This window comes from Mus caroli, chromosome 11 (genome assembly GCF_900094665.2).
Source record: "Mus caroli chromosome 11, CAROLI_EIJ_v1.1, whole genome shotgun sequence".
In the NCBI taxonomy this organism is placed as follows: Eukaryota; Metazoa; Chordata; class Mammalia; order Rodentia; family Muridae; genus Mus; species Mus caroli.
In genome coordinates, this window is record NC_034580.1 from 19,510,778 (window position 1) to 19,535,562 (window position 24,785).

General features: G+C 40.8%; 1 protein-coding gene across 5 annotated transcripts in view; it reads left to right on the top strand.

Annotated features, from left to right (window-relative positions):
- The window catches only part of Pus10 (pseudouridine synthase 10), a 66,218-nt gene that overhangs the window by 14,933 nt on the left and 26,500 nt on the right, over nucleotides 1-24,785 (top strand). For all 5 annotated transcript variants that reach the window (XM_029483165.1, XM_021176260.2, XM_029483164.1 and 2 more), the window contains exons 5-7: nucleotides 18,367-18,401; nucleotides 21,171-21,282; nucleotides 24,178-24,239. In XM_029483165.1, the coding sequence (XP_029339025.1) occupies nucleotides 18,367-18,401; nucleotides 21,171-21,282; nucleotides 24,178-24,239 (209 nt within the window). The remainder of the gene's footprint in view (nucleotides 1-18,366; nucleotides 18,402-21,170; nucleotides 21,283-24,177; nucleotides 24,240-24,785) is intronic.

A 24,785-nucleotide genomic window follows, 5' to 3' on the forward strand; every position in this document is an offset into this window, starting at 1 on the left:
GCCAGCAAGCACCAGCAAGCCTCCTGTCTCCCCCTCTCTCCCCACAGGACTGGGGCTACCCACTCATATGCAGCACAGTTGGCCTCCTAATTAGGTGCAGGGGATTTGACCTCTTTTTCCTGCGTGAACAGCTAGTGCTCTTGCCCACTGGACCATCTTTCCAGTTCCCAGGCTACAACTTTAAAAACCTTCATAGCACACAAGTACGTTTATGCAGCCATCCAAATCCATCTTTCTGTAAGATGTAACTCCAAGAGGTTACCAGCACATGCAATTTTGCACTTTTAAGAGACATGGAAAAGCCAGTGAGGTGACTCAGGAAGTTAACACCAGTCCCCAAGGCCAAAGCTCCGAGCTCAGTTCCTTGGACCCACATGGTGGAAAAGAGAACCAGTGCTCACAAATTGTCTTCTGACCTCAGCATGCACACCATGGCAAGCACAAATGCCCACGCACACACAAATAAGAATGCAATATTAAGAGTCATGGACTCATAGGGCTTGAAGACACCTTGCTAGTCGCGTAGAACAGGGCTCCCTAGCTTTCCCTGGCATTGAGCTTAAAGGACGATAGTTACGTGTACATCGTTGTGATTTTTCACAGCCCTGGAGAGAGCACCTCTCCAGGTGCAAACCCATTCTTACCTTTTGAGAATGTCTGCCAGAAAGTCTGTGAGTTCCTGACCTTAGCACATAAAAAGTGACCTTCGATGGTCACTTTTTAAATGATTTGAAAATTCTCAGTGTTCCTGTGTATGTGTGTGTTCTGTATTGGGGGAGGGATCCCATGCCACAGTGTGTGGAGGTCTGAGGACAACTGTAACATCAGTTTTCTCCTGCTTTTATATAGGCTCCAGGGATCCATCCCACTTTGCCAGGCTTGCACAGTAAACGTTTACCCTCCAAACCATCGGCCAATTGTTTTAAAATTCGTGTGACATACATTTATTTATTTATTCATCATGTCTGAGTGTACATATGTATGTGTACATGTGTGCATGACATAGTGCATATGTGCTGGTCAGAAGGCAACTTGTGGGAGTTGGCTCTCTCCTACCACGTGGGCCCTGGGGATTGAATTCTGGTCATAGTGTTTAGAGACAAGTGCCTGTACCTGTGGAATTTTCTCAGTGGCCCTCTTCAAGTTTAATGTAGCCCTAGTGTGTGCCCTGGCAAAAAGGTAGTTTTTTTCCATCCTTAAGGATGGTGACCACTTGTCTAGCCATCACATTTTCATTTGAAAAAGAAAGCCCCGAGCTCATAGAGATCAAATGATGTCCCATCTTATGTTTATTGGAATTTGAATGTGTTTTCCTGCTCTTTTCATAACACTTTGTAAAGCCATGTTATCTCTTCATCCTGTAAATTTTGTGTATTTGACTTTACCTGATCATTTTAGTTATAGAATAACTTTCTTAACTACTCACATTGTTTTATAATTCATGTTAAGTATTCAGAGCCCTAGGCTTCACTAGGGTGTTTTCTTACAAGTGTATTATATTTTGTACTAATTCCAGCCATGGTTAAGTAGGGCCGGACCACCATGGAAATGTACTGTATATTGGATCCAGGAATGCAGTTGAAAGCATAGTCAAGCATGTGTTTTAAATGATTAAAGACATATATTTTCTAGCTTTGCCTTTTTTACTGGCCTGCCTCCAGCTGGTATAGGTGGAGAAAGAGCAAGAAGGAAGAGGTTGGTTGCTATGGTTTTTCACTGTGTGAATGTATGCATAGGCTGCATTAAAAACAGTGAAGTCTCCTGTTTTGATTTGCATGTTTCTATACCTGTGACTCATCACACAGCATCTTTAGAACTTATAGTTGGAATCAGCGGTGTATAGAATTTAAAGGAAAGCATGAAGAAGCAAATCCCTTAAACGTGTCTCTGTTGGAGGTATCACATAGCACACGGCCACTTGCCAGCTGTGGAGAGCCTTATGATACGATTTTCGGGTACATTAACTTTTAGAACTGTGGCCTAGTGCACTAAGTTTCAGAAAAAAAAAAAAAAAAGGAACTTCTAATTTAGGCTCTTCCTATTTCTGATTTGAATGACAGAAAAGTTATGTCAACCATCTTTTAATTTTTTTAAATTTTGTTTTGAATAATATAATCTCTTTGCTTTAGATTTAGTAATTCTGTCACAATTGTATCTGAGTCATACATAGTGACAGTAAAGCATAGAACACAGCTCACAAGTACTATGTTTTTAGGAGATAAACTATGTCTTTTTAGCAAGATAAACTTTTCTTATGAGTGTAAAGCACTGACATTTTATTGAGTATTTGTATAGGCGTCTCACTCAGACATCACAGCGCTCAGAGAAGGCTGGGCTTTTGTCTTCACTTTTCTGTGATGGAATTGAAACTGAAGGTTGCATTACTGATGAATAGTAGAGTTAGGACGTGAACTCTGGACTAGCCTGTCCCAAAGAGAATACTTGTAATTGCCACTTGCCATACTGCCCACGCTGTGATTTGGTAAGATTTTAAACACCGGTTGTTTCTAGAGCAGATGCACCTTCTTTGGTACTTTCTCCAAAAACTGTGATATCTTCAAAGTTAGGGAAAGAATCCTTAGCTTTCTGTCTGTTTTTTAAACAAAACAAGGGCTCTTGTAATATCTTAACAAGAGAAATAATTTAAAGATCTAGGGAGATGGCTCAATCAGTAAAGTGCTTGCCACTCAAGTTTGAGGCCCTGAGTTCGATCCCCATGCCCATGTAAAAAGATCTCTGGTACCCAAACACCAAGCCAGGAGCACTGGATAAAGTGAGCTTGTGATATCAGCACTGGGGAGGTGGAGGAGACAAGAGGATTTCCAGAGCTTGCTGGCCAGTCAGCTTAGTCTAATTACTGAGTCCCAGGTCTCAACTAGAGAGTGTGTCTCAAAGAAACAAGTGGGAAACTTCTGAGGAGCAGTGCCCAGGCTGACCCCTGGCATCCACGTGTGCCTGCTATGGTGTGCCTATGGAAGTCATAGGGACTGGAGTCACAACTGGAGTTGTGAGCTGCCCCTGGGAATTGAACACAGGTCCTCTGGAAGACCAGCCATACACCTGACCACTGAACTATCTCTCCAGTCCCTTTCTCACATCTTAAAGATCTTTATTTATTTGTTTGGCTTGATGCAAGGTCTTACTGTGTAGCCCTTGCTGGCCTAGAACTCAGAGATATTCCTGTCTCGCTACCTCTTGTGTGTTGGGATTAAAGGCCTGTGCCACCATGACTGGCCCTGTTCTTACTTTGTTAATCATGCATATGTGCACACAAGTGTGGGTTTCTGTAGAGGCTGGAGGTTGGATCCCCTGAAGCTGTAGTTATAAGCAGCTTTAACCTGCCTGAGGTGGGGTTGAGTGCTCTGCAGTTAGTCCACGCCCTTAGGCAATGAGCCTTCTCATTTTCTTCCATTTTAAGTGATTGCCTTATAGAAAGAAAACAGGGATTACTTGGTGGGAACTGACTGGTTGGGATCTGCTGTGGAATAGAAATGCTTTCTTCTAGTTTTGAGTAAGTGCTCCTTGTACCTGCAGTAGCAGCTTCCTGCACTGTCCTTCTGGGTGTATTTGGAGCTTGATCTAAGCCCCACATAAAACAGCCACAATGCCCTAAATGCCATGCCTTTGGCTTAACATAATTTAAGAGACTTTTTAAAAATAGATAATGGTTTAAGTTTTTTCCCCTATTTTCTAGTTTTTGCCGCCTTTTGAGTGTGTGTATTTTAGAAAAATAAGTCTGTGCTTTTGTTTGACAAATAAAATCTTTTCTCTTTCTGAGAACATTGATATGTAGTTGCTGTGGTTATAATTTTCCTCTTTTCAATTTATTTTGATTTGACACATGCTTGTCTATACATACAGGGCAGATGCGATTTTTTTTATGTATTTCCACATTGTGTAATAATCAAATCAGGATAATTAATACATTGTCTTAAATATTTAGCACTTCTTTCTGGCACAAACATTTTTAAAAATGTCCCCTTCTAGCTATTCTGAAATATTTATTATTTCTTACCATAGTCATCCTGCCACTAGAGAGTTCAGAACCCATTACTCCTGACAGGTGATCTACCTCCCAGGCCCTGTGTGCTCAACCTTCTCTACCTCATCTGTGCTGTCAACTCTAGCTGGTTCATGCGTGTGTGTGTGTGTGTGTGTGTGTGTGTGTGTGCACACGCGCGCGCGCGTACTTTCTTCTGTTCTTTCTTCTTTTGTTCTCTTTTTCCTTCTTTCTTTTTGTTTATTTGTTTGCTGTTGTTTTACAAGTGTTTTCACAAATACTTTTATGAGTAATATGGAGAAAAATGTGACAAATTAATTTCTATTAGTTTGCAAGCTAATGGAATTTATATACAATCTAGACACTTAGAATGTCAATATATTATAAGGTTATATGATTATATGATGGGAAAGTGTTAGGTAGAAGAGAAGTATAAGGAAAGTTTATTATTAAACTCATATAAATATTTAATCACCTTTTTTTGAAGACAGTCCCATGTAGCCCAGGCTGGCCTCAAACTGTGTCTGTAGCTGAGAATGGCCTTCAACTCCTGATCTTCCTGCTTTCACCTCCTGAGTGCTTCATGTGTGCTAGGGAAACACTCTACACTCAAGCCCTTCATAATCCTCTCTGAACCAGAAGAGTGGGCTTTTTCACTCAGGCAGCTAAGAATAGCTGCTTATGTTTTCATACATGTATCATTGTATTCTGGTCATCTTTGCTTTGGCTACTCTTTCTCCCACCCTCTTCTCCCCTTTAAAACTAAGTTGTTTTTTTTTAAAGCATTTTACTTATTTTGTATGTGAGAGAGAGGATGTAGAACATGTGTGCTGTGGCGTGCATGTGGGAATGAGAGGGAGACTCAGCAGAGCTGGCTCATGCTTTCCATCTCTGTGGCGTTCAGAGCCTGAACTCAGGCACCGGCCTTGCATGGCAGCTGAAGGCACCATCACACCAGTCCTAACATTATAAAGATTGTTAAAAAAAAATGTGTTTTTATTATGTGTATGTGCCCAAGTGTATATGTATATGCATATGTGCCACAGAGGTCAGAAGAGGGTGTCAGGTCCCCTGGAACTGGAGTTAAGAAGGTTGTGTGAGCCACCATGTGGGTGCTGGGAACTGAACTTATGTCCTTTGCAAGAACAGCAAAATCTCTTTCCCTCTGAGTCATCTCTCCTAAATGTCTTTGTTTAATTATTTTGCTTTCTATTCTTCAGAAATTTGATTGAAGTTTCCCATACAGCCAGTCTCTGTCATTAGATCTAGCATTTAGACAGTTTGTCACCAAATTATTCTTAGGAATCTGGGGTTTTTTTCCCCCTTACTTGGTTTTAAGCCCTGTTGGCTTCTCCCTTCCCTACCTCCTTTTACCTTTTCTGCACATGTTATGTCAAAGTGTCCTAATAAAGAACTCAGAGTTCTGCCTTTGTTCCCCAGGATCTTTTAAAAATGAAGAACTCTAAGTTGTTGTTGAGAATTTCTTACATTTGTATAGTATTTATGTTGTTTCTGGCCTTTCTTCTATCCCCTAAGCCTCTTCTCTGTCTTCCTTTTAAGTTCATGACCTCTTCCTGTAATTATTATTATGACATGCATGCTTGCATTCATGCATGATTTCCCAGAGTCTGTGGTGGAAAGAAAGAACTAACTTTCATATGTACATCTGTGTGAACACACAGGGAGTAGGGGTAGGGGAGCACCCATTAATAATGTTCTAATGTCCATGTGTCTAAGGCTGACCACTTGAGATTAAATAACCTATTGGGGCTCGTCCCAGAGAGACTGGTCTTCCCTCCCTCTCAGCCATTGTTCCCTTGCAGCTCTTATATTGTGGCTGGTAATCCTTTATTGCGTTAGTGTGTGGACTGGTGGTGTCCTTATGTAGGTTTTGAGTCAATCCTAGTATTGAGGTTCTGTGAGTGCAGCATCCTTTTCATATATAGCAGACATTATCTAGCAGCAGGAATCCTGGTTCTTGGCCCCTTATAATTTTCCACTCCTCCTTCAGTGATATTCCCTGAACTCAGGTGTAGGGTCGTATTGTCAGGATACCAGCAGGGGCTGGGCACCTCATGGCCACTCCTCTGCATTTTGAACAGTGTGGGTCACCTGTGGTGCCACTGCTTCACATCACCAGAGATCTCTTGCTATGTTTGTCACTGTTGTGGTTCATAGGTTTTATAGCTATGTAAGACTATTGATTGCTGTTTCCCTTGGCATGAAAGCTAGTCCTCAGGCAATCTTCCAGGTCAGTTCTAGCTTGACTCCTCCAAGTCCTGCTTCTAAACTATGTGGTGTCTTCACAATAGGGTTTTCAAATTCTGGAAGGCAACCAAAGGAGAGAGAGTAGTCTATCTTGTTGTGGAGAGTCTCTTAGGCTCCACTGACCAACAACTTGGAGGAATTTCCCATGCCAAGCATGGGCGTTTTTGTTAGATAGTCTGTGACACTTGTAAGGGAACATCAACCTCACTTAAACTGTTTATCCATTTATATACATGCATGTGTATGTACATATGCATTTAAACACATAAAATAATGTTTATGGCTTTTTCAAAGATCCACAGTGTTTTTTATCACTGTTTTCTCCTTTTCCCTCCCTTCGCCCTCGCCTGTTAAGAGTCCCCCTTTCCTCGTAAAAGCTGGTATGTCCTACAGTTAGACTTTGTTAATAGGTGTGATTAGATTTGCCTTGCTCATTTGCCTTTTTTGACTCACACATCAGTTGCCAAGCATTAATAGCTTGAAATCAGCCCACTACAGACTCTGTTCCACTCAAATATTCATTATATTAGGCCTTAAAGTTTTGCCTAACGCTAGAATTAAACATTTGGGAGAGACCAGGAAGGCTCCAAGAATTTCTCCTTATTAAAATGTTCAGAAGCTTCACAGAAGACTGGATGGATTGGCACATGCCAGGATCCCAGCACTAAGCTGAAGCTGTAGTGTCGCAGGACTGCATGGAGAGCCACAGGCCAGCCAGGGCTGCTTGGAGAGCCACAGGCCAGCCAGGGCTGCATAGCCGATGCCTGTTTGAAAAAAAAACAAAAACAAAAACAAAAAGCAAAAAACAAAACTAAAGAACCAAATTAGAGGCAGCTTTTGCCATACTGGACTATAATCTTAGCTACTTAGGAAGGTGAGGCAGGACAGTTATGAGTTCAAAGACAGTCTGAGTAAGTTAGTGAAACTCTGACTCAGGATACAAAAAGAACAGGGACTGTAGCTCAGTATGGAGTGCTTGGCCTAGTAGGTGCCAGGTCCTAGATTCAGTTTCTAGTTTCACAGGAGGAGGAGGAAGTAGAAGAAAAAGAAGAGAATGAGGAAGAAGGAATAAAACATCTCTATTTTTAAATTACTGTACAAAGCTTCAGGCCATTGTGTTATAAAAACAATAAGCATTTTTGTTGATTATTTCATTTTGATTTTTCAGTTATACAAGTTTCCATAAGTTGCTTAATTTTCCTGTGTCACTTGCTGTAAAATGGAAAAGAGAACTTGAACCCAGTTCCAGTTCTAAGACAGTTCCAGCTGTCTTAGAATCTTATGTTTCCCAGAATACGTTCCGGTCTCCTTCTGGTCCCAGTGCTGGGCCTCCATGGGCAAACCTCTGGAAAGCAAGTGGGTGGATGGTATAGTAAACCTCAGAGCACAGGGAAAGCTTTATGTGTATGTAGGAAATGCTTCGTTAGACATTTGTAGTATGTCCCCTTAATACATTTAGAAAATGCAGGTATCAGTAGCTTGGCGTGTAACCTAACTTTTACATTATAATAATGGATCTCACTATTTGGAGAGATACCTTTCTTTAATAACGAGATTGCTGTGTAGGAGGTTTGGTGCATTTTACATTTCCCAGGTGATTCTGTTATCACAGCTTGAGCCACTAGTGCAGATGGGGAAGAAGATGGGGAACAAGTTCCAGGACAACCATGACTACATAGAGAGACCCTATAAATAAATAAGTAAATAAAAGAATGAATGAATGAATGAATAAAATAGATAAATAAATAAGTAAATAAACAAATGTTCTTCCAATAGATGAACAAAACTTATGAAATATTTTGTACAGTGAATATGCACTAGTAAAAGTTTAAAGAAGAAAAATAAGGCAAATACTCTTCCTGCTGTCGTCAATAACAGGGCTCTAGTAGTTTCCAAGCACATACACTGTGTAGCATTAGTTTCTGATCTGTCACTTTTAGTCTGTGTTTAATGAATTTGGCAATGAACTGAGATGTGTTGTTATACAAAGCAACTTGCGAGCTCGGGAATTGACTGAAATTTCTAGAAATAGTCATGAAGTTACATGACTTTTTCTTTGTAAGGTGCATGTTTTATTGGAAAGTGAAATGACCCAGCAGTATATGAAGTTAATGCTCCTCTTTCCTACTTCCAGTTCCCTAGAGCAGCATTGAAGTGTATTTTCTACACTTTCTGCTACATTCATAGAACACATGTATGCTGTATTTTAGTTTGGACTTTAATGTGGCATTCATGCTCTATGAAATTGCAACAACATGTGATGGACTCTTCAATACAGAACTCATATATGGTTCATTTATATTGCCTTAAATAGTTCATTTAACCAATTAACTGGCACTTAGATCTCCTTCAGTTTTGTTTTTTGTTTGTTTGGTTTTGTTTTTTGTTTTTTGTTTTTGTTTTTGGTTTTTTTTTTTTTTTTTTTTTTTTTTTTGCCTCCCGAGTGCTGAGACTAAAGGTGTGTGCCACCACTGCCCAACTTTATTTTTATTTATTTCGGTTTTTCAAGGCAGGGTTTCCCTGTGTAGCCCTGGCTGTCCTGGAACTCACTCTGTAGACCAGGCTGGCCTTGAACTCAGAAATCCACCTGCCCCTGCCTCCCGAGTGCTGAGATTAAAGGTGTGCGCCACCACTGCCTGGCGCTCCTTCAGATTTGATGACCAGTGAAATCCATAGTGAGGGTCTTTGCACCAGCAGCTATCTATCTGTTCTTGTCAGAAGGATGTTTACAATGAGAAATGCTGGACCAAAGGAAACTCACATCTTGAATATGGTATATGCTTACAAACTGATCTCCTAAAGAGGGAACAGTTTACAGGTGTGTGCACAGCTTCATGCCTCTAACAGCCTAGGCTGTTGTAATTTAAAATACTTTCTAACCAACTTGCAGAAGTTATCTTGTTTTAATTTATTCTTATTTGATTTTTAACCAATTTTTTTCACTAAGTATTTTACTTTTTTTAGCTTTGCTTTCTTTTTTATTTTATTTTGTTCTTTTTTATTTAAGTTACACTCCAGATTTTATTCCCCACCCCCCAATCCACCCTCCCACTGTTCCACATCCCGCACCTCCTCCCCACACCCCTGTCTCCATGAGGATGTCCCCACCCCCTATCCCCAGCCCCACCTGATCTCTAAACTCCCTGGGGCCTCCAGTCTCTTGAGGGTTAGGTTCATCATCTCTGATTGAATAAAGACATGGCAGTCCTCTGCTGTATATGTGTTGGGGGCCTCATATCAGCTGGTGTATGCTGCTTGGTTGGTTGTCCAGTGTTTAAGAGATCTCACGGGTCCAGATTAATTGAGACTGCTGGTCCTCCTACAGGGTCACCCTTCTCCTCAGCTTCTTTCAGCTTTCCCTAATTCAACCACAGGGGTCAGAAGCTTCTGTCCATTGGTCGGGTGCAAATATCTGTACCTGATTTCTTTCATCTGCTTGTTGGGAGTGCAGTCATGCTAGGTCCCTTTTTTGTGAGCGCTCCACAGCCTCAGTAATAGTGTCAGGCCTTGGGACCTCCCCTTGAGCTGGATCCCACTTTGGGCCTGTCACTGGACCTTCTTTCCTCAGGCTCTTCTCCTTTTCTATCTCTGTAATTCTTTCAGACAGGAACACTTATGGGTCAGAGTTTTGACTGTGGAATGGCAACCCCATCCCATACTTGATGTCCTGTCTTCCTGCTGGAGGTAGGCTCTATAAGTTCCCTCTCCCTACTGTTGGTCATTCCATCTAAGGTCCCTCCCTCTGAGTCCTCAGAGTCTTTCACCTCCCAGGTCTCTGGAGGGTTCCCCCAACCTCTGCCTCCGCAGGTTGCCTGCTTCCATTCTTTCTGCTGGCCCTCAGTGCTTCAGTCCTTTTCCCTCATTCAGTACCAGATCAGGTTCTCCTCCTACCCCTGCTTTCCCTCAGGTTTCTCCCTCCCTCCCCACTTGTGATTGCTTTCTTCTCCCTCCCAAGTGGGACTGAGGCATCCTCACTTGGGCCCTTCAGCTTGTTGACCTTTTTGATTTCTGTGGGCTATATCTTGAGTATTGTGTAATTATCATCATCATCATCATTATTATTATTGGCTAATATCTGCTTATTAGTGAGAACATACCATGCATGTCCTTTGGGTCTGAGTTATCTCACTCAGGATATTTTCTAGTTTCATCCATTTGCCTGCAAAACTCAGGATGTCCTCGTTCTTAATAGCTGAATAGTATTCCATTGTGTAAATGAATCACATTTTCTGTATCCATTCTTCTGTCGTGGGACATCTGGGTTGTTTCCAACTTCTGGGTATCACAAATAAGGCCGCTATGAACACAGTGGAACATGTGCCCCTGTGGCATAGTGGGGCATCTTTTGGGTATATTCCCAAGAGTGGTATAGCTGGGTCTTCAGGTAGCTCTATTTCCAATTTTCTGAGGAACCTCTGGATTGATTTCCAGAGTGGTTGTACCAGTTTGCAATCCCGCTAGCAATGGAGAAGTGTTCCTTTCTCCACACCCTCTCCAACTTGTGTTGTCACCTGAGGTTTTGATCTTAGCCATTCTGATTGGTGTAAGGTAGAATCTCAGGGTCGTTTTGATTTACATTTCTCTGATCACTAAGGACTTTGAACATTTCTTTAGGTGCTTCTCAGCCATTCGAGATTCCCCTGTTATGAGTTCTCAGTTTAGTTCTATGCGCCATTTTTTGATTGGATTGTTTATTTTTTTGGTGATTAGCTTCTTGAGTTCTTTATATATTTTGGTTATTAGCTCTCTATCAGATGTGGGATTAGTGAAGTTTTTTTTTTCCCTAATCTGTAGGTTGCCAATCTGTCTTATTGACTATGTCCTTTGTCTTACAGAAGCTTTCCACTTTCTGAGATCCCATTCATCAATTCTTGATCTTAGAGCATGAGCCATTGGAGTTCATTGGAAATTTCCCCCTGTGCCAATGAGTTCAAGCCTCTTTCCCACTTTCTCTTCTATTAGATTCAGTGTATCTGGTTTTATGTTGAGGTCCTTGATCCACTTGGACTTGAGCTTTGTGCAGAGTGACAAATATGGTTCTATTTTCATTTTTCTACACACAGACAGCCAGTTAGACCAGCACCATTTATTGAAGATGCTTTCCTTTTTCCATTGTATATTTTTGGCTTCTTTGTCAAAAATCAAGTGTCCATAAGTTTGATCAACATGTCTGTCTCTGTACCAATACCATGCAGTTTTTATCACTATTGCTCTGTAGTAAAGCTTGAGGTCAGGGATGGTGATTCCCCCAGCTGTTCTTTTATTGTTAAGAATTATTTTTGTTATTCTGAGTTTTTTGCCTTTCCAGATGAATTTGAGAATTGCTCTTTGCATGTTTTTGTTGGGGTTTTGATGGGGATTGCATTGAGTCTGTAGATTGCCTTTGGTAGGATGACCATTTTTACTATGTTAATTCTGCCAATCCATGAGCATGGGAGAGCTCTTCATTTTCTGATTTTACTTTATTTTTATATTTTTATTTATTTTAGTGTCTTATGTGAGTGTTTTGCCTGCATGTGCGTTTGTGCACCAAATGCGTGTCTGTACCTGGGGAGGTAAGAAAAGGGCTTTGGGTTCCCGAGGAGCAGAGTTTCTAAAGGTTGTGACCTACTATGTTGACTCTGAGTTGAACTTCTCCAAGAACAATCAATTGCTCTTAACCTCTGAGCCAGTTTTACTTTTTAAGCAGGTTCCCATGCAATCCAGGCTTCCCTTCAACTTGCTATAGAGCCCAGTGGCTCTGACCTTGAACTCCTGACCCTCCTGACTCTCCCTGCCAAGTACTGGAAACTATTTGTGTTCTTTTCCCACATTTTAATCTTTGCATCTGATATTTTAAAAATTGAGCAGTAAGAGCTGCCTGGGCATGGCATTGCTAGGCTTTGCCTGCTCTATGTTTTCAGCCTATCATTTGTCATTTACTTTTGTTTATGGTCAATTCAGCAAGTATAAATTTATAGTTTTTATAAAACTTTGGTTTAGGGAAAGTTTTTCTCTAATTTTTCAATTTATGTCTCTCAATTATGTAATATTTAATCTTAGGTATTTGTGAATGTATATGTTCTAAATCTTAGTTGAGAGTTCAGTGGGATCTATATTTCCTGTAACATTTTCTTATTTGGTTATTAGGAAAGTTGTATGCATGTTTGTGTGCACACACACATACTCACACATACTCACACATGCTCCAGTACTCACATGTGTTGTTTATCTTTTGATATCTCAGTCCTATGATACTGCTAGTTGAGTTGACTGTCTTAAGTATACAGTTAAATTATTCCTTACTAAATAATTTTGTTTGAGATGTACATTTTTGCAGGGTGTTATGTTGACAGGTAATGAATTTGTTGTGTTTGTTAGTGATTTAAACGAATGAGAAAATTTTAAAATGTGTACTTTCACTTTATGATATGATAAATAATGACAGGTACAGCTAACATAAGCAGGGTATTTGGAATCCTCAGAAACTTTTCCGAGTGTGACAGGTCATGTAATCAAACTTTTGGAGAACCCTGGTCTAGGTGTGTGTCTGATTTGGGTTTCTGTTGCTATGGCCAAAAGCAGGTTGGGGAGGAAAGGGTTTGTTAGGCCTATGCTTCTGAATCCGCTGTCCATCATGGAAGGAGCTCAGGACAGGAACCCAGACCGGGTAGGAGTCTGGAGACAGGAACTGATGCAGGCCATGGAGCGCTGCTGCTTACTGGATTGCTTTCCATGGCTTGCTCAGGCTGCTTTCTTGTAGAACCCAGGACCACCAGCCCAGGGATGGTTCCACACATAATGGGCTGGGCCCTCCCTCATCAATCACTAATTAAGGAAATATACTACAACTAGATTATATATATATATAATTTTTTTTTTGGTTTCTCTGTGTAGCCTTGGCAGTCCTCGAACTGACTCTGTAGACGAGCCTGGCCAGAACTCACAGAGATCCACCTGCCTCTACCTCCCAAGTGCCGGGATTAAAGGTTGTACGACCATTTGCCAGGCTCCTACAGCTAGATCCTATGAGGTATTTTCTTAACTAAGGTTCTCTCCTTTCAGATGACTCTTGTTTGTGTTAAGTTGACATAAAACTAGCCAGGACAGTGTAACAACTTTCCTTTTTTGTGAGTTCATGTATTCATCTTCTGTATTGCAAATGCAGTCGTCTCTGTTTTTACTCATTTATTGTTTGTCCCTGGATGCTCATGAGCTGAGCTGCAGCTAGAAATCCTGGCCTACTTGGTTTGGTTCCTTGGGGCTGTTTTTTTTCTGTTTGCACAGGTGCTCTAGATGAGCTAGTATTCATTTGAAATCAATTCTGTCATTTTCTCTTCCCCCTAATGCTGATATGATTCCATATACCCCCACCTTGCTTCTCTCAGACTCTTAGCTTCTGGCCTCTTTTCCTCTAATTGTTGCTACCCACGTGTATAATGACTTGTGTGCATATGATTAGAGTAGACCACTTGGTATTACATAGCCACTTGGGAGGATCATCCCTGGGGAAGAGAATTTCCTCTTACAGCATTTCTTAGTAACCTGTAGCTCTTTGTCTAGGGTTGAGGCCCCATGAGACTTCTCCTTCCATTGCTATTAGCATGTGTGTTGGTGTTCTTGTCCATGTCTTTTGATGGTGGCCTGTAGGAAGACATGGGATTCTCTAGTCACGGGATGGAAGAGTTAGGAACTTCTCCAAAGAAGTTGCTGCCTGTTATAGGCCAGTCTTGTCTTATGATGGTTGAGTGAATTTGTGGAACAGTGCTGTGGGGACCTGGAAGCCTATAGGACTAAGATTGAGTCACTGAGTTTTGTAAGGGTAGGTATTCCAACACCAAGCTCAAAGGAAAATATAGTTGCAACTCCCAACTATACCTGTTGGCAGCAGATGGTCCTTGCTTCACTAATGTTTTCAATTCTAGAATTATCTGGATTCAGTTGCTAAGTTATAGCTCATGAATAGTTTTCTTCACAGGCATTCTGCCTATTTGAATCACCCTCCCTACCTTTTCTTCCACCCCACTCATGCATGGAATTTCCTAGTTCCCAGTCGAATCTTTGAGAGCAAAGAAAACAGAAGTTTTGGAAGGCACAGTGGAAAGCCTTAAAACTCACAACATAGTCATTCTAGTAACTTGTAGATATACCTGTAACCTAATTGGGCCCTGCAGATTTATTCTGTCTGTGTTGATCTGTCCTTGCTTTCCCTGTCTTTCCTAGTTCACAAAAGCCTTTTAACACTCCCCAGTTTTATTGCAACATAGTGGGGGAACCTAGAGTAAAGGAAGTCTTAGTGTCTTGTTTCATTTTCTTTTTCTCAATCCCTCAGAGAAAAACAGAGGAGTGCTCTCTCTCCCCCCCCCCCCGTGTGTGTGTGTGTGTGTGTGTGTGTGTGTTTGTTTGGGACATGAGCTATGAAAACAAAGGCATTTTGATGCCCCTAACTGCCCACACAACTGTTAGCATTCCCTACTGAGAGAAGTCCATATGTATACCATCTTTGTTGTAAATAAATTGAAGAGATGTGAGCTTCAAGGTTTCAATGACATTGCTAGTATTAGAAACTTCCAAATGCCTGCTGTTGTGGAGTCCTGCCAGTCTGCGACTTTCTTACCTCTTTAACTTTTTTTTTAGTGCATGTGTGTTTGTTGCATATGTGTATGTATGTGCACTGTGTGCATGCAGTGCCCACAACCAGCCAGAAGAGGACATGGGACCCCAGGAAACTGGAGTTACAAAGGGTTGTAAACTGTGGGTGTTGGGAATTGAGCCTGGGTCCTTTAGAAGAGCATCCAGTGCTCCTAGCTTCTGAACCATCTTTCCAGCCCCTTTCCTTACTTCTCAAAGTCACCTCTGTGCTCATTCTTCAGCAGCTGTGCTATAACACGTTATTCCTTGCTTGAATCACTGGTTTATTACCAGGTGTCTTTGGCTTGCTTAATTCATGTCTTCCTTCATCCTTCAATCCCAGTGAGTGTTTCTGGGGACAGATAAGCTCATCCTGCCCCATTATATGAAATGCTTTTGAGTTTGCCTTAGCATGGAATCTTACTGTGTCCCTATGTGTGGGGACAGTGGTCCTGTGAACTAAGTTCCTGACTCTTCCTTTGCCTCCCTTGCCACCCAGTCTTAGCATTGTTAGAACTCCCAGAGCCTTCCTAGCACCCTTTGGCTTTGCACCATAGAATATACTTTCTCCATTGGTTACCCAGGCGGTTCTCGGAACCAGTTCCTCAAAACTCAGCATGTATGACAGGGGGTCCTGTCCTCAGATATAACCCAGTGATGTTATCACCTCCACCCCCCATGCTACTAATGTGTCTTGTCATTTCACTGCCTTTCTTTTTATTTTATGAGTTTGCTCATAGACAAAGACTTGTCTGTCTTTCTGCATGTCAGTGAGATCTTACTACACAGGAGGTACCCCCACCAATGACAAAGTGTTGAAGCCTTTTACCTATGACTTAAGATATGCAGCTTTTGTTCTCTCCCAGACATCTTTGTTACAGACCTAGATGTCTATAGGGGCCAGGTAGGAAATAAGAAATAAAGAGTGGGCTGGTCATTTTCTCTTCATGTTTCCGGGATATGACTATCTTTTTAATAATATTTTTCATTTATTCTTTGAAAGTTCATACATGTATATGGTGTATCTTGATTATTTCCAAGCCAGACCTTCCTTTCCTCTCCCTCAGACTCTGAAACTCAGGACTTTGTTGTGTTAAATTTCCCTATGTGTGATAAATGTCGGCACAAGTGGTTCTCCGTCATTTCCCTACACTGACACATAAGAAATGTGAATATGCCATATGATGCCTGATGAGTTGTGTAGACTCATGTCTACACAATGTTGCTTTTGTACACTGCTGTGCGTATGAACGTGGCTCTTCCTATGTTTTGGTTTTAGTCTTCAGGTTCATGTCCTGATTTGACACTGGAAAGATACTGAGTTCTCCAGTTTTGTCTGTCTTAATTACTAGTCTTGTTGCCTGTCTTAGTTACGAGTCTCAGCCGAGGGTGGGAAGGGGTTATTTTGGCTCAGAGTTCCCAGAGGTTTGTGGCCAGGAAGAAGTGGCAGCATGTACAGCAGGTGGCTGGTCATGATGTGTCTAGTCAGGAAGCTCAGCGAGAGATGGGTTCTAGTCCCCAGCTCACCCTCTCCTTTGTATTTAGAAGAGCGGTCAGTAGCATCCAGGCTGTGTTACCAGCAGACACAACACCTCAGCAAGCAGTTGGTCAACTTCCCTAGGATTTGCCTAGGTAAAATGAATTCTCAGCTAATGTTAAGCTAAGTCTAGGATTAAACTATGTGGCTCCTGAACTTTTAGGAGGTAACATATTGCCTCTAGCAGCAAATTTGATTAAACTTGTTAACTTTAATGCCATTTGATTCTGTTGGGGCAGAAGAATTTATTGACTACTCTAGAGAAGGGATTCTTCCCCCCAGCTGTGTAAAGAGTAGAACAGTTATTAAAGTTTTCTTGGTGAGCTGGAAAGGAGAGACATGCTTCTTTTCCTAGGCAGAAACAGGTCTGTGGCCTAATTAACATGTGGTAAAATGGAATAATTGAATAATACTGACTTCTTGGGGATTCAGCCTTTTATCTACTGCTGTGTGATTAGTTTTTTCCAACCTGCAGCTTGCTTGAGCAGGGAGTCTACAGAGGATTAGGAAGGAAAAACTTGTTAGCAAAGTTCTGAAGGCTTTTGATTTAATTTTGTACTGCCCATGGTTATCTGGTTTCCCTAAGCAACCTCCAGTTTTCTGCCACTTTATAATCATGATGTGATAAGATAAACTGATGCCTTCATGAGGAAGTAACTCAAAAGAAGAGACAGAAAGGTCACTAAAAAGTTCAGAGGAGCCAGGTGTTGTGGTGCACACATCTAGTCCCAACACTTTGGAGGCAGTGCAGGTAGATCTCTTGAATTCAAGGCCAGCATAGTCTACACGGTGAGTTCCAGGCCAGCTAGGTTTACACAATGAGAACCTGTCTCAAAACAACAAAAATGAAGAGGAAGGAGTATGAGATTGTGCCCAACGAGTTTTCTATAGCTCATATTGGCCAGTGAGGAAGACTCTGGAATTACCATAGCAGTATGGGGGGTGCAAAGGAATGAATCGAATCCTGCAACCGTAAGGGGGCATCTGATTTGTATTGTAACAACCACAACCTCTCCTTAGTGGTCTAGCTAGAGCTCAGCACTCAGTGTCGCTGTAATGGCTGATGTGTATTAAGTATGTGCTTACTAAGTAGTAGCCTGCCTGTATGTATGCGCATACCTGGCACCCATCAGGGCCAGAGAGGAGTGAATGAGGCTGTGAGCGCCTGTGTGAATGCTGGGAACCATACTCAGGTCCTCTGGAAGAACGGCCTGTGTTTATAGTCTCTGAGCTGCCTCCAAAGTTTTGCAAGTTTTAATTATTCTTTCCCAGAATAAGTTTTCCCTAACACTGCAGAATTTTTAAGTGCATGAAAAAAGTTGAAATGTCAACCCATATTAGATTCTATAATTAGTGCAATTTTACTACATTTATTTTATTATATATTTTATTGTATATCTATTATTTCATTCGGGTAAGTTTGTCTTTGTTTTTGATGTATTTCAGAGAGTTGCAGGCAGAAATACTACATTAACTCCTGACCATATAAATATATCATGAGCCAGATAGAGCTATAAAAAAATGAAAAGGAGATTCTTCAGTTCTATGATTTAGAAGTAGTATGTGTGTGTGCAGTCACCTTGGGCTGTTGTTTTTTTGAGATAGGGTCTTATGTCGATCAGGTTTGCCTCAAACTTGCTAGGTAGCCAAGGCTGGCCTTGAACTTCTGATCTTCCTGCCTCTCCCAAGTGCTAGGTTTGTTGGTGTATACCACAAGGCCTTGCTACTTTCGATTCCTAGTCCACAGCAAGTCAGCACTGCAAAGTGAAGTCTTATGTGTTTTTATTTGAACGGAGCCTGAGGCCACTGCAGTAAATACTGGCTCATCATCTAATAAGAGGAAGCTTAATTAGCAAATTGTTTAAGCCCTTTGCTAAGGATGTTGAAGCTTCATTGTTACTGAATACTTTCCCTTTTCTCTTTTTTCTGGGTCTGACTGACTTGCCTACAGCATGCTGCATGGTTGCTGGTAAAACAGGAAATGGGGTAAGTAATTGAAGTAGGGAGTTTTTACAGTCATTTAAATACAAGCTGCCTAGTTCTTAGATTACTTTTACTATGCTACTGCTCCCTCATCTTTTCGAGTAGACTCAGTAGCTATAGAGACATTGGCACATGAGATACTTTCTCTATGTACCATGACAAGTTTGCTTCCGTACAAAGCAAGGACCAAGTGCCTTACACTGCCCCGACCGACTCAGTAGATGTGACTGTAGAGACAGATTTACAGCATTAGGCATTTTTTGAATGTAGTTTGGGAGGCTATCTTAAGATAATAAATTTTAGATTTGTACTTGAAGCTAAGTTATAAATAAAACTAGATGATAAACCATGAAAAGTAAAATTCTGCTTAGGTCACGTAAGACCCCCGAACCTAGGCCTCTGCTCAAGTCCCGGGATGAGCTGGCCGGCACTCCAATGACCCCAAAACCACACCTGATGCAAACTGCAAGAGGTTTTATTATCAGCTAGCTGAGGACGAACTCCTCTTGAGCCATGCAGGGCAGGGGAGTTCGACCCCCCCCCCCCCAGCGGTAACAGTAGGGGGCTTTTAACAGCTAGCTGAGGAGTTGGGAGGAATTGGGTGGAGTTGGGAGGAGTTGGGAGGAGTTGGGAGGAGTTGGGAGGAGTTGGGAGGAGTTGGGAGGAGAGTTCCTCTCTTCCAGATGTCCTTGGTAAAATTACAATTATTGCATCTCTGGCTGTAAGACTCAGAAACAAAAAGGCTTTTTGCTGGCTATAGAGACAAAGAGCTTCTTTCTGGCTCTATTTTTAGAGATCAGGGAAAACAAGCTTGGGGAACGTCCAGGGGCTTTACCTCCCAGGGGGAAATGCTCTAAGTCAGGGTCTCACAGTCAGAGCAACTGTGAGTTTATACATAATACATTGGCAATCTCTTACAGGCTTTGGAATTTAGATCTTTGGATTTAAGGAATGTAATATGGTGTTAAATGCAATGTATAATATATACCTTTCTCAGGAATGTACTATGTAGTTAAATGAATTATTTCTGTAGTGAAGAAAACCACACATCAAGTTATGTAAAAAGAATCTTACATGTTCAAATCAGGATTTGGTTGCCAGCTGCATTTAAAAAAACCTGTTAATTCTTCAGAGTTTTGTTTTGTTTTTAACTAAACATTCTGTGACTTAAAGAGTTTGATTATTGGAGGTTCCTGTGTACTTCAGTGAGAAAAACCCAGAAGAAAACAGCTTTCTATATTAGAAGCTTATCTGTGGTTCTGAGGTTTATAGAAAAAGAATAGTTAACCTATATTTTTTGTTGTTGTTGTTTATTTTGTATTTTATGTCTGAATCTTCCATTTTAAAAGGAACAATAATCACATATTTCTCAAAGACTGCAGGCTTAATGAGGTTTTATGTTTCTAAGTTTCAAAGCCTAAAAATTTAGGTATAACAATTTTTTTTAAGTTTATAGAAAATAATGTTTTAACAGGATTAGCTTTTGCTGTAGCTCTTTAGATTCTCAGGTTTATAAACAATTTTAAAATAGTTTATTTTTCTGTTTCTACTTTTTATCCTTTAAAATATATCTTCTTGGGGCTGGAGAGATGGCTCCATAGTTGAGAACACTTGCTACTCCTCCAGGGGATCCTAGTTTGATTCCTAGTACCCACACAATCTCTCCCAGATCAGTTCATTGTAACTACTACCTAACTGACTATTTCTGGCCTGCAGTTAGTAGTTTCTGCTGGACTTGCCAATTGTAAGGGGTATTGTTTTAGGTAATAACTCCATCAGTGAAGATTAGACAGTAAGATGGAACTCAGGGCCGAATGTGCTAGCACTCACCTTTAGTCCCAGCACTCAGGTGGCAGAGCCAGGCAGAGCTCTGAGTTCAAGGTCAGCGTGGTGTACCTGAGTTCCAGGACAGCCAGGACTACATAGAGAAATCCTGTCTCCAAACAATAACGACAACAAAAACAAATAAAAGAGATTACTCATGATTGGACTCTGCCCTAGCTGTTGTCACAAGAAGTCCTGTGACTGGCCATCATGGTGTTCGGTATTTTCATTACTTGAATGATAAAGGCTTGTTAGTTGAGTAATAATAACTTGAGGTAGTAGATCAGGTTTAGTAATGCTATACTCTGTATTTACTTCCTCAGATCCTTTTTATTAACAATTGTAGGTTGCATACTAAAGCTAGCTCTCATAATGGGCATTTATCCAGATGTATTGGGTCATGAATAGATTTTAGGGAAATGTGAGATCATTATTTAACTCATATTACATAGGTGAACATTTCAGAATGTTGACACTTGAGGATATAATGTTTCTTCCTAGGCAGTGGGGGCATTGGGGACACTGCAGCTTTTACTTTGGTACCCATAAATAAGCCCCATTGTTAGCAAGGGAGGAGATACAAGTGTTTGTAGCATGGATATAACATTGTATTAGTTTTGTAATTCCAAGCAGTAAACATTAACTTTATTTGACCTTTCCAGAATGTATAAATCTTGGAATTCCAACTCAGGAAAATATATTAGTGTGCTTTTTTTTCATTGAATCTTCAAAAATAGGCTCACGTGCCACTAAAAATGCCAGTTCTTTGCTGTCTTTAAAGTACAGGCCTATGAAGTGAGGAATTTTTGTTGGGTTTATTTAATTTTTTATCTACTGTATAAAACAGTGCCTGACACATAGTAGGTACTCATTCTTTTAAAACAATTGCATATACTTTTCTCTTTAATGTGAACAATGAAGTTTTTAATGAATTCTTTTATTATTCAGAAAGCAGAGTCTGTCCCTGGGAAGAAATGATGTAGTCCAGCTGAAAGAAGCCTACAAGTGGATAACTCACCCCCTGTTTTCAGAGGAGCTGGGCGTTCCCACTGATGGAAAGGTATCAGACAATGGCCAGTGGCACTAGTGACCTCTGGGTCATTGCTTCACCTCACTAATGCTGGATACCTGGTTACCAGAAGCTTGTATAACTCTGTGAAGGTCTCTGAAGGTTTAAATATTCATTTAGAACTCTCTAAATTGATGTTAAGGCCTCTTATTTGTGATCCAGGACACTTAGAAAGATAACAAATACTGGGGTTTAGCTGGAAGGACAGATTTACTGATACAAAGCAATCAATCTATTAAAACCTGACCAGGGAGCCAGGAAGATGGCTCCGTGGGTAAAGGTGCTTGCCATGAAGCCTCATGAACTGACTTCAGTTCTTGACACCCACTTGGTGACAGGAGAGAATCATTTACCACAGGTTATCCTCTGACCTACAGACAGAGAGACAGACAGATACACATACTCACATACTACACATACCAAATATACTCATGCACACATAAACATATGCACAAGCATATGCTCACATGTACATGCACAGGGTCTAAAAGAAAACCTAAGCAAATATTGAATTAATTCTAGACTATTTGATGGATTATCTGTGCTTAACTTGCTTTGAAATACATTGACATTTGGTTTTCAACTACAGTGAAATGGGTTTATTCCATAATACCTGAGTTACTTCAAGTCTCTGTTTCTAGGCCTTTGAATCTGGGACACCTGGCCACTGTTCCAGTTCTAGAGATAGTCTGGCCTCAGTCCTGGGAGAGCTGACCAGGTTTACCCTGTGTAAATACAGGGCAGGTGCCCAGCTTACAAGACATTAGGCTTCCCTAGTCCAGGGTCACTGCTCATTTTGCATGAAGGGGATTCCCCAAGTATTAGAAATATTCCTACTCAAGTAAAGTCACAACACCGTCTTCTAAAGCTAACCAGGTTTTTGAAAACCATTCTAAATGATATGTATGCTCTATATCATTGTAAAAGTAATCCCTTTAATTTTTTATTGCTTTTTGAGACAGGGTCTTATAACTCAGGTGGGACTCAAACTTACTGTGTAACTGAGAACTCCTGACCCTTTTGCCTCCCCTTCTCAAGTGCTGCGACCAGCAGGATCAGCTCTTTAAGTGGAATACAGGAAGAATAGAGTAAAACTACCTCACAGATGGTCTGAGAGGGGAACAAAATAATGAAAGTACTTTGGAAATTAGAGAAGTCATTAATAAACTGTTCTTACCTCAAATTTCAGTTTTGAAGCAGATAATTTTAAATTTTACGTACTGAGTCAAAGAACAGGAAGTGGGAGACAGAAGACCTAATAACGCGTGAGTAGGTTCAGCTGGTCTTCTTTACTGGAAAATACTTGGCTCGTTTTTTTTGTTGTGTAGATTAGGATACAGAACAAAACAGAAACCATTTGTCACTGTGATTCTAGAGACTAGGTGTGGTAAAGGCCCTCTGAGCTTAGTGTCTTGAGAACTCAATAAAAAGACAGCTGCCTTGTGACATTTATAGCTTTTGCTTCAGTATCAAATTTTGAATAGTCTGCAAAGGTAAGATGTGTAGAGCATGAAATTATTCACATACAAAAATTCTTGCTGCAGCAATTTTTTAAAATGCATGAATATTTTCTATAACTTAATGTCTCACAGTCCTTATAACTGAAAGTTATCCATGAAGTAAGATTAATAAGACAGTTTTCCAAAACATCTAATTAGAAGTGGCTAGTGAGAATCATACCAAACAGCTTATGGTCTCACCCTGGTGGGATGGGATTGGAAAACCATCTTGTATTTGATTATTTTATAATGGGGAAATATCACTTTTGAAAAAACAAAAATTGAAAATACTTTTTTTTGTTGGTTTGTTTTTCGAGACAGGGTTTCTCTGTGTAGCCCTGACTGTCCTGGAGCTCACTTTGTAGACCAGGCTGGCCTCGAACTCAGAAATCTGCCTGCCTCTGCCTCCCGAGTGCTGGGATTTAAGGCGTGCGCCACCACACCCGGCTAAAAATACTTTTTTAAAAGTCAAATTTGAATATTTCAAGAATAGACTTGAAGGCTGGGGAGATAGTTGGTGTTTGCCACACAAACATTTGGACCAGAGTGAAGATGGCTAAGGCTGCATAAACGCCGAGCAGAGGTGGATCCCCAGAGTGTGCTGGCCAGCCTGGTCTAACTCCATCTCAGAAGATCAGGCTAGCCTCTCGTCTCCACATACACATGGACATGTGCACTCACACACACACAGACACACAGATACTTGCAGATACATGCACAGACACACATACACACATACATACATACACACACACACAGAGGCTTCATCCAGACTTAAAGATTTGAACAAAATTTCTTTGTCCTGCTAGCAATTGTTCAGGGACCTGGAATGTCTCTTTGATTTTTAGTTATCTCCTTCCAGCTCCTGAAATTTTTTTAAAGATTTATTTATTTATTATATGTAAGTACACTGTAGCTTTCTTTAGACACTCTAGAAGAGGGAGTCAGATCTTGTTACAGATGGTTGTGAGCCACCATGTGGTTGCTGGGATTTGAATTCAGGACCTTCGGAAGAGCAGTTGGTGCTCTTAACCACTGAGCCATCTCTTTAGCACCCCAGCTCCTGAATTTTTATCCATCTTCATTCTAATGTATGCATTTGTCTGACACTGACACAAGCTGATTTGACTTAAAAACTTATTTGGGGGATGGGTATTTGGGGAGGTTTGGATGGAAAGAAGGGAAGACAGTTTTGCTAGTCTCATTGGTTACTGGGTTTAGAAGTGCCTCCCTTCTAAAGCAGACAGGCAGGTTTGAAAGTTCTAGTATTCTAGGTTCCTTGTAGCTTTCTGAGCCAACCTTTAGGAGTTGACTTCTATTTCCATTCATAAGTCAGTAGCTGTTAGTTTCCTTTTGCTCATTTAAAACCCGTCTTTGTCATTTGTAGAGCTTGTTTGAAGTGAGTGTGGTCTTTGCTCATCCAGAAACAGCTGAAGATTGCCATTTCCTGTAAGTTGCCCCGTAAAAAAGTGTCAATTATGTAAAATTGTTAGAGTTTTTCTTTTTCATGAAGATAGTATTGTTTCTATTTTTTGTGAATATTTTAGAACTTGTCATGTCTTAGATTTAAAATGTGCCCCGTTGTAGAGATTCCTCAGAGAAACCAATACAACTCAAAAATGTATACATTATATTTATATAATATATAAAAATAATATAGGTATATAGGATGTATTTAATTATGTCCACCTAATATAATTTCATTAAATGTTCTTCTTTTTCTCTTCCTCCGACTCTTCCCCTTCCTTTCTTCTTCTCTACCCCTTCTTCCTCCTTTCTTTTTTCTCTTTCTCTCTCTCTCTCTCTCTCTCTCTTTTTTCCCTCCTGCTCTTCTTCCTCCTCCTTTTTTTCTTCTTTTTGAAACAGTGTCTCACAATGTAGCCCTGGCTGTCCTAGAACTCACTATGTAGACTAGGCTGGCCTCGAACTCAGAGCTACATTTGCCTCTGCCTCACAAGTGCTGGGATTAAAGGCGTATGTCACCACCACCTGGCT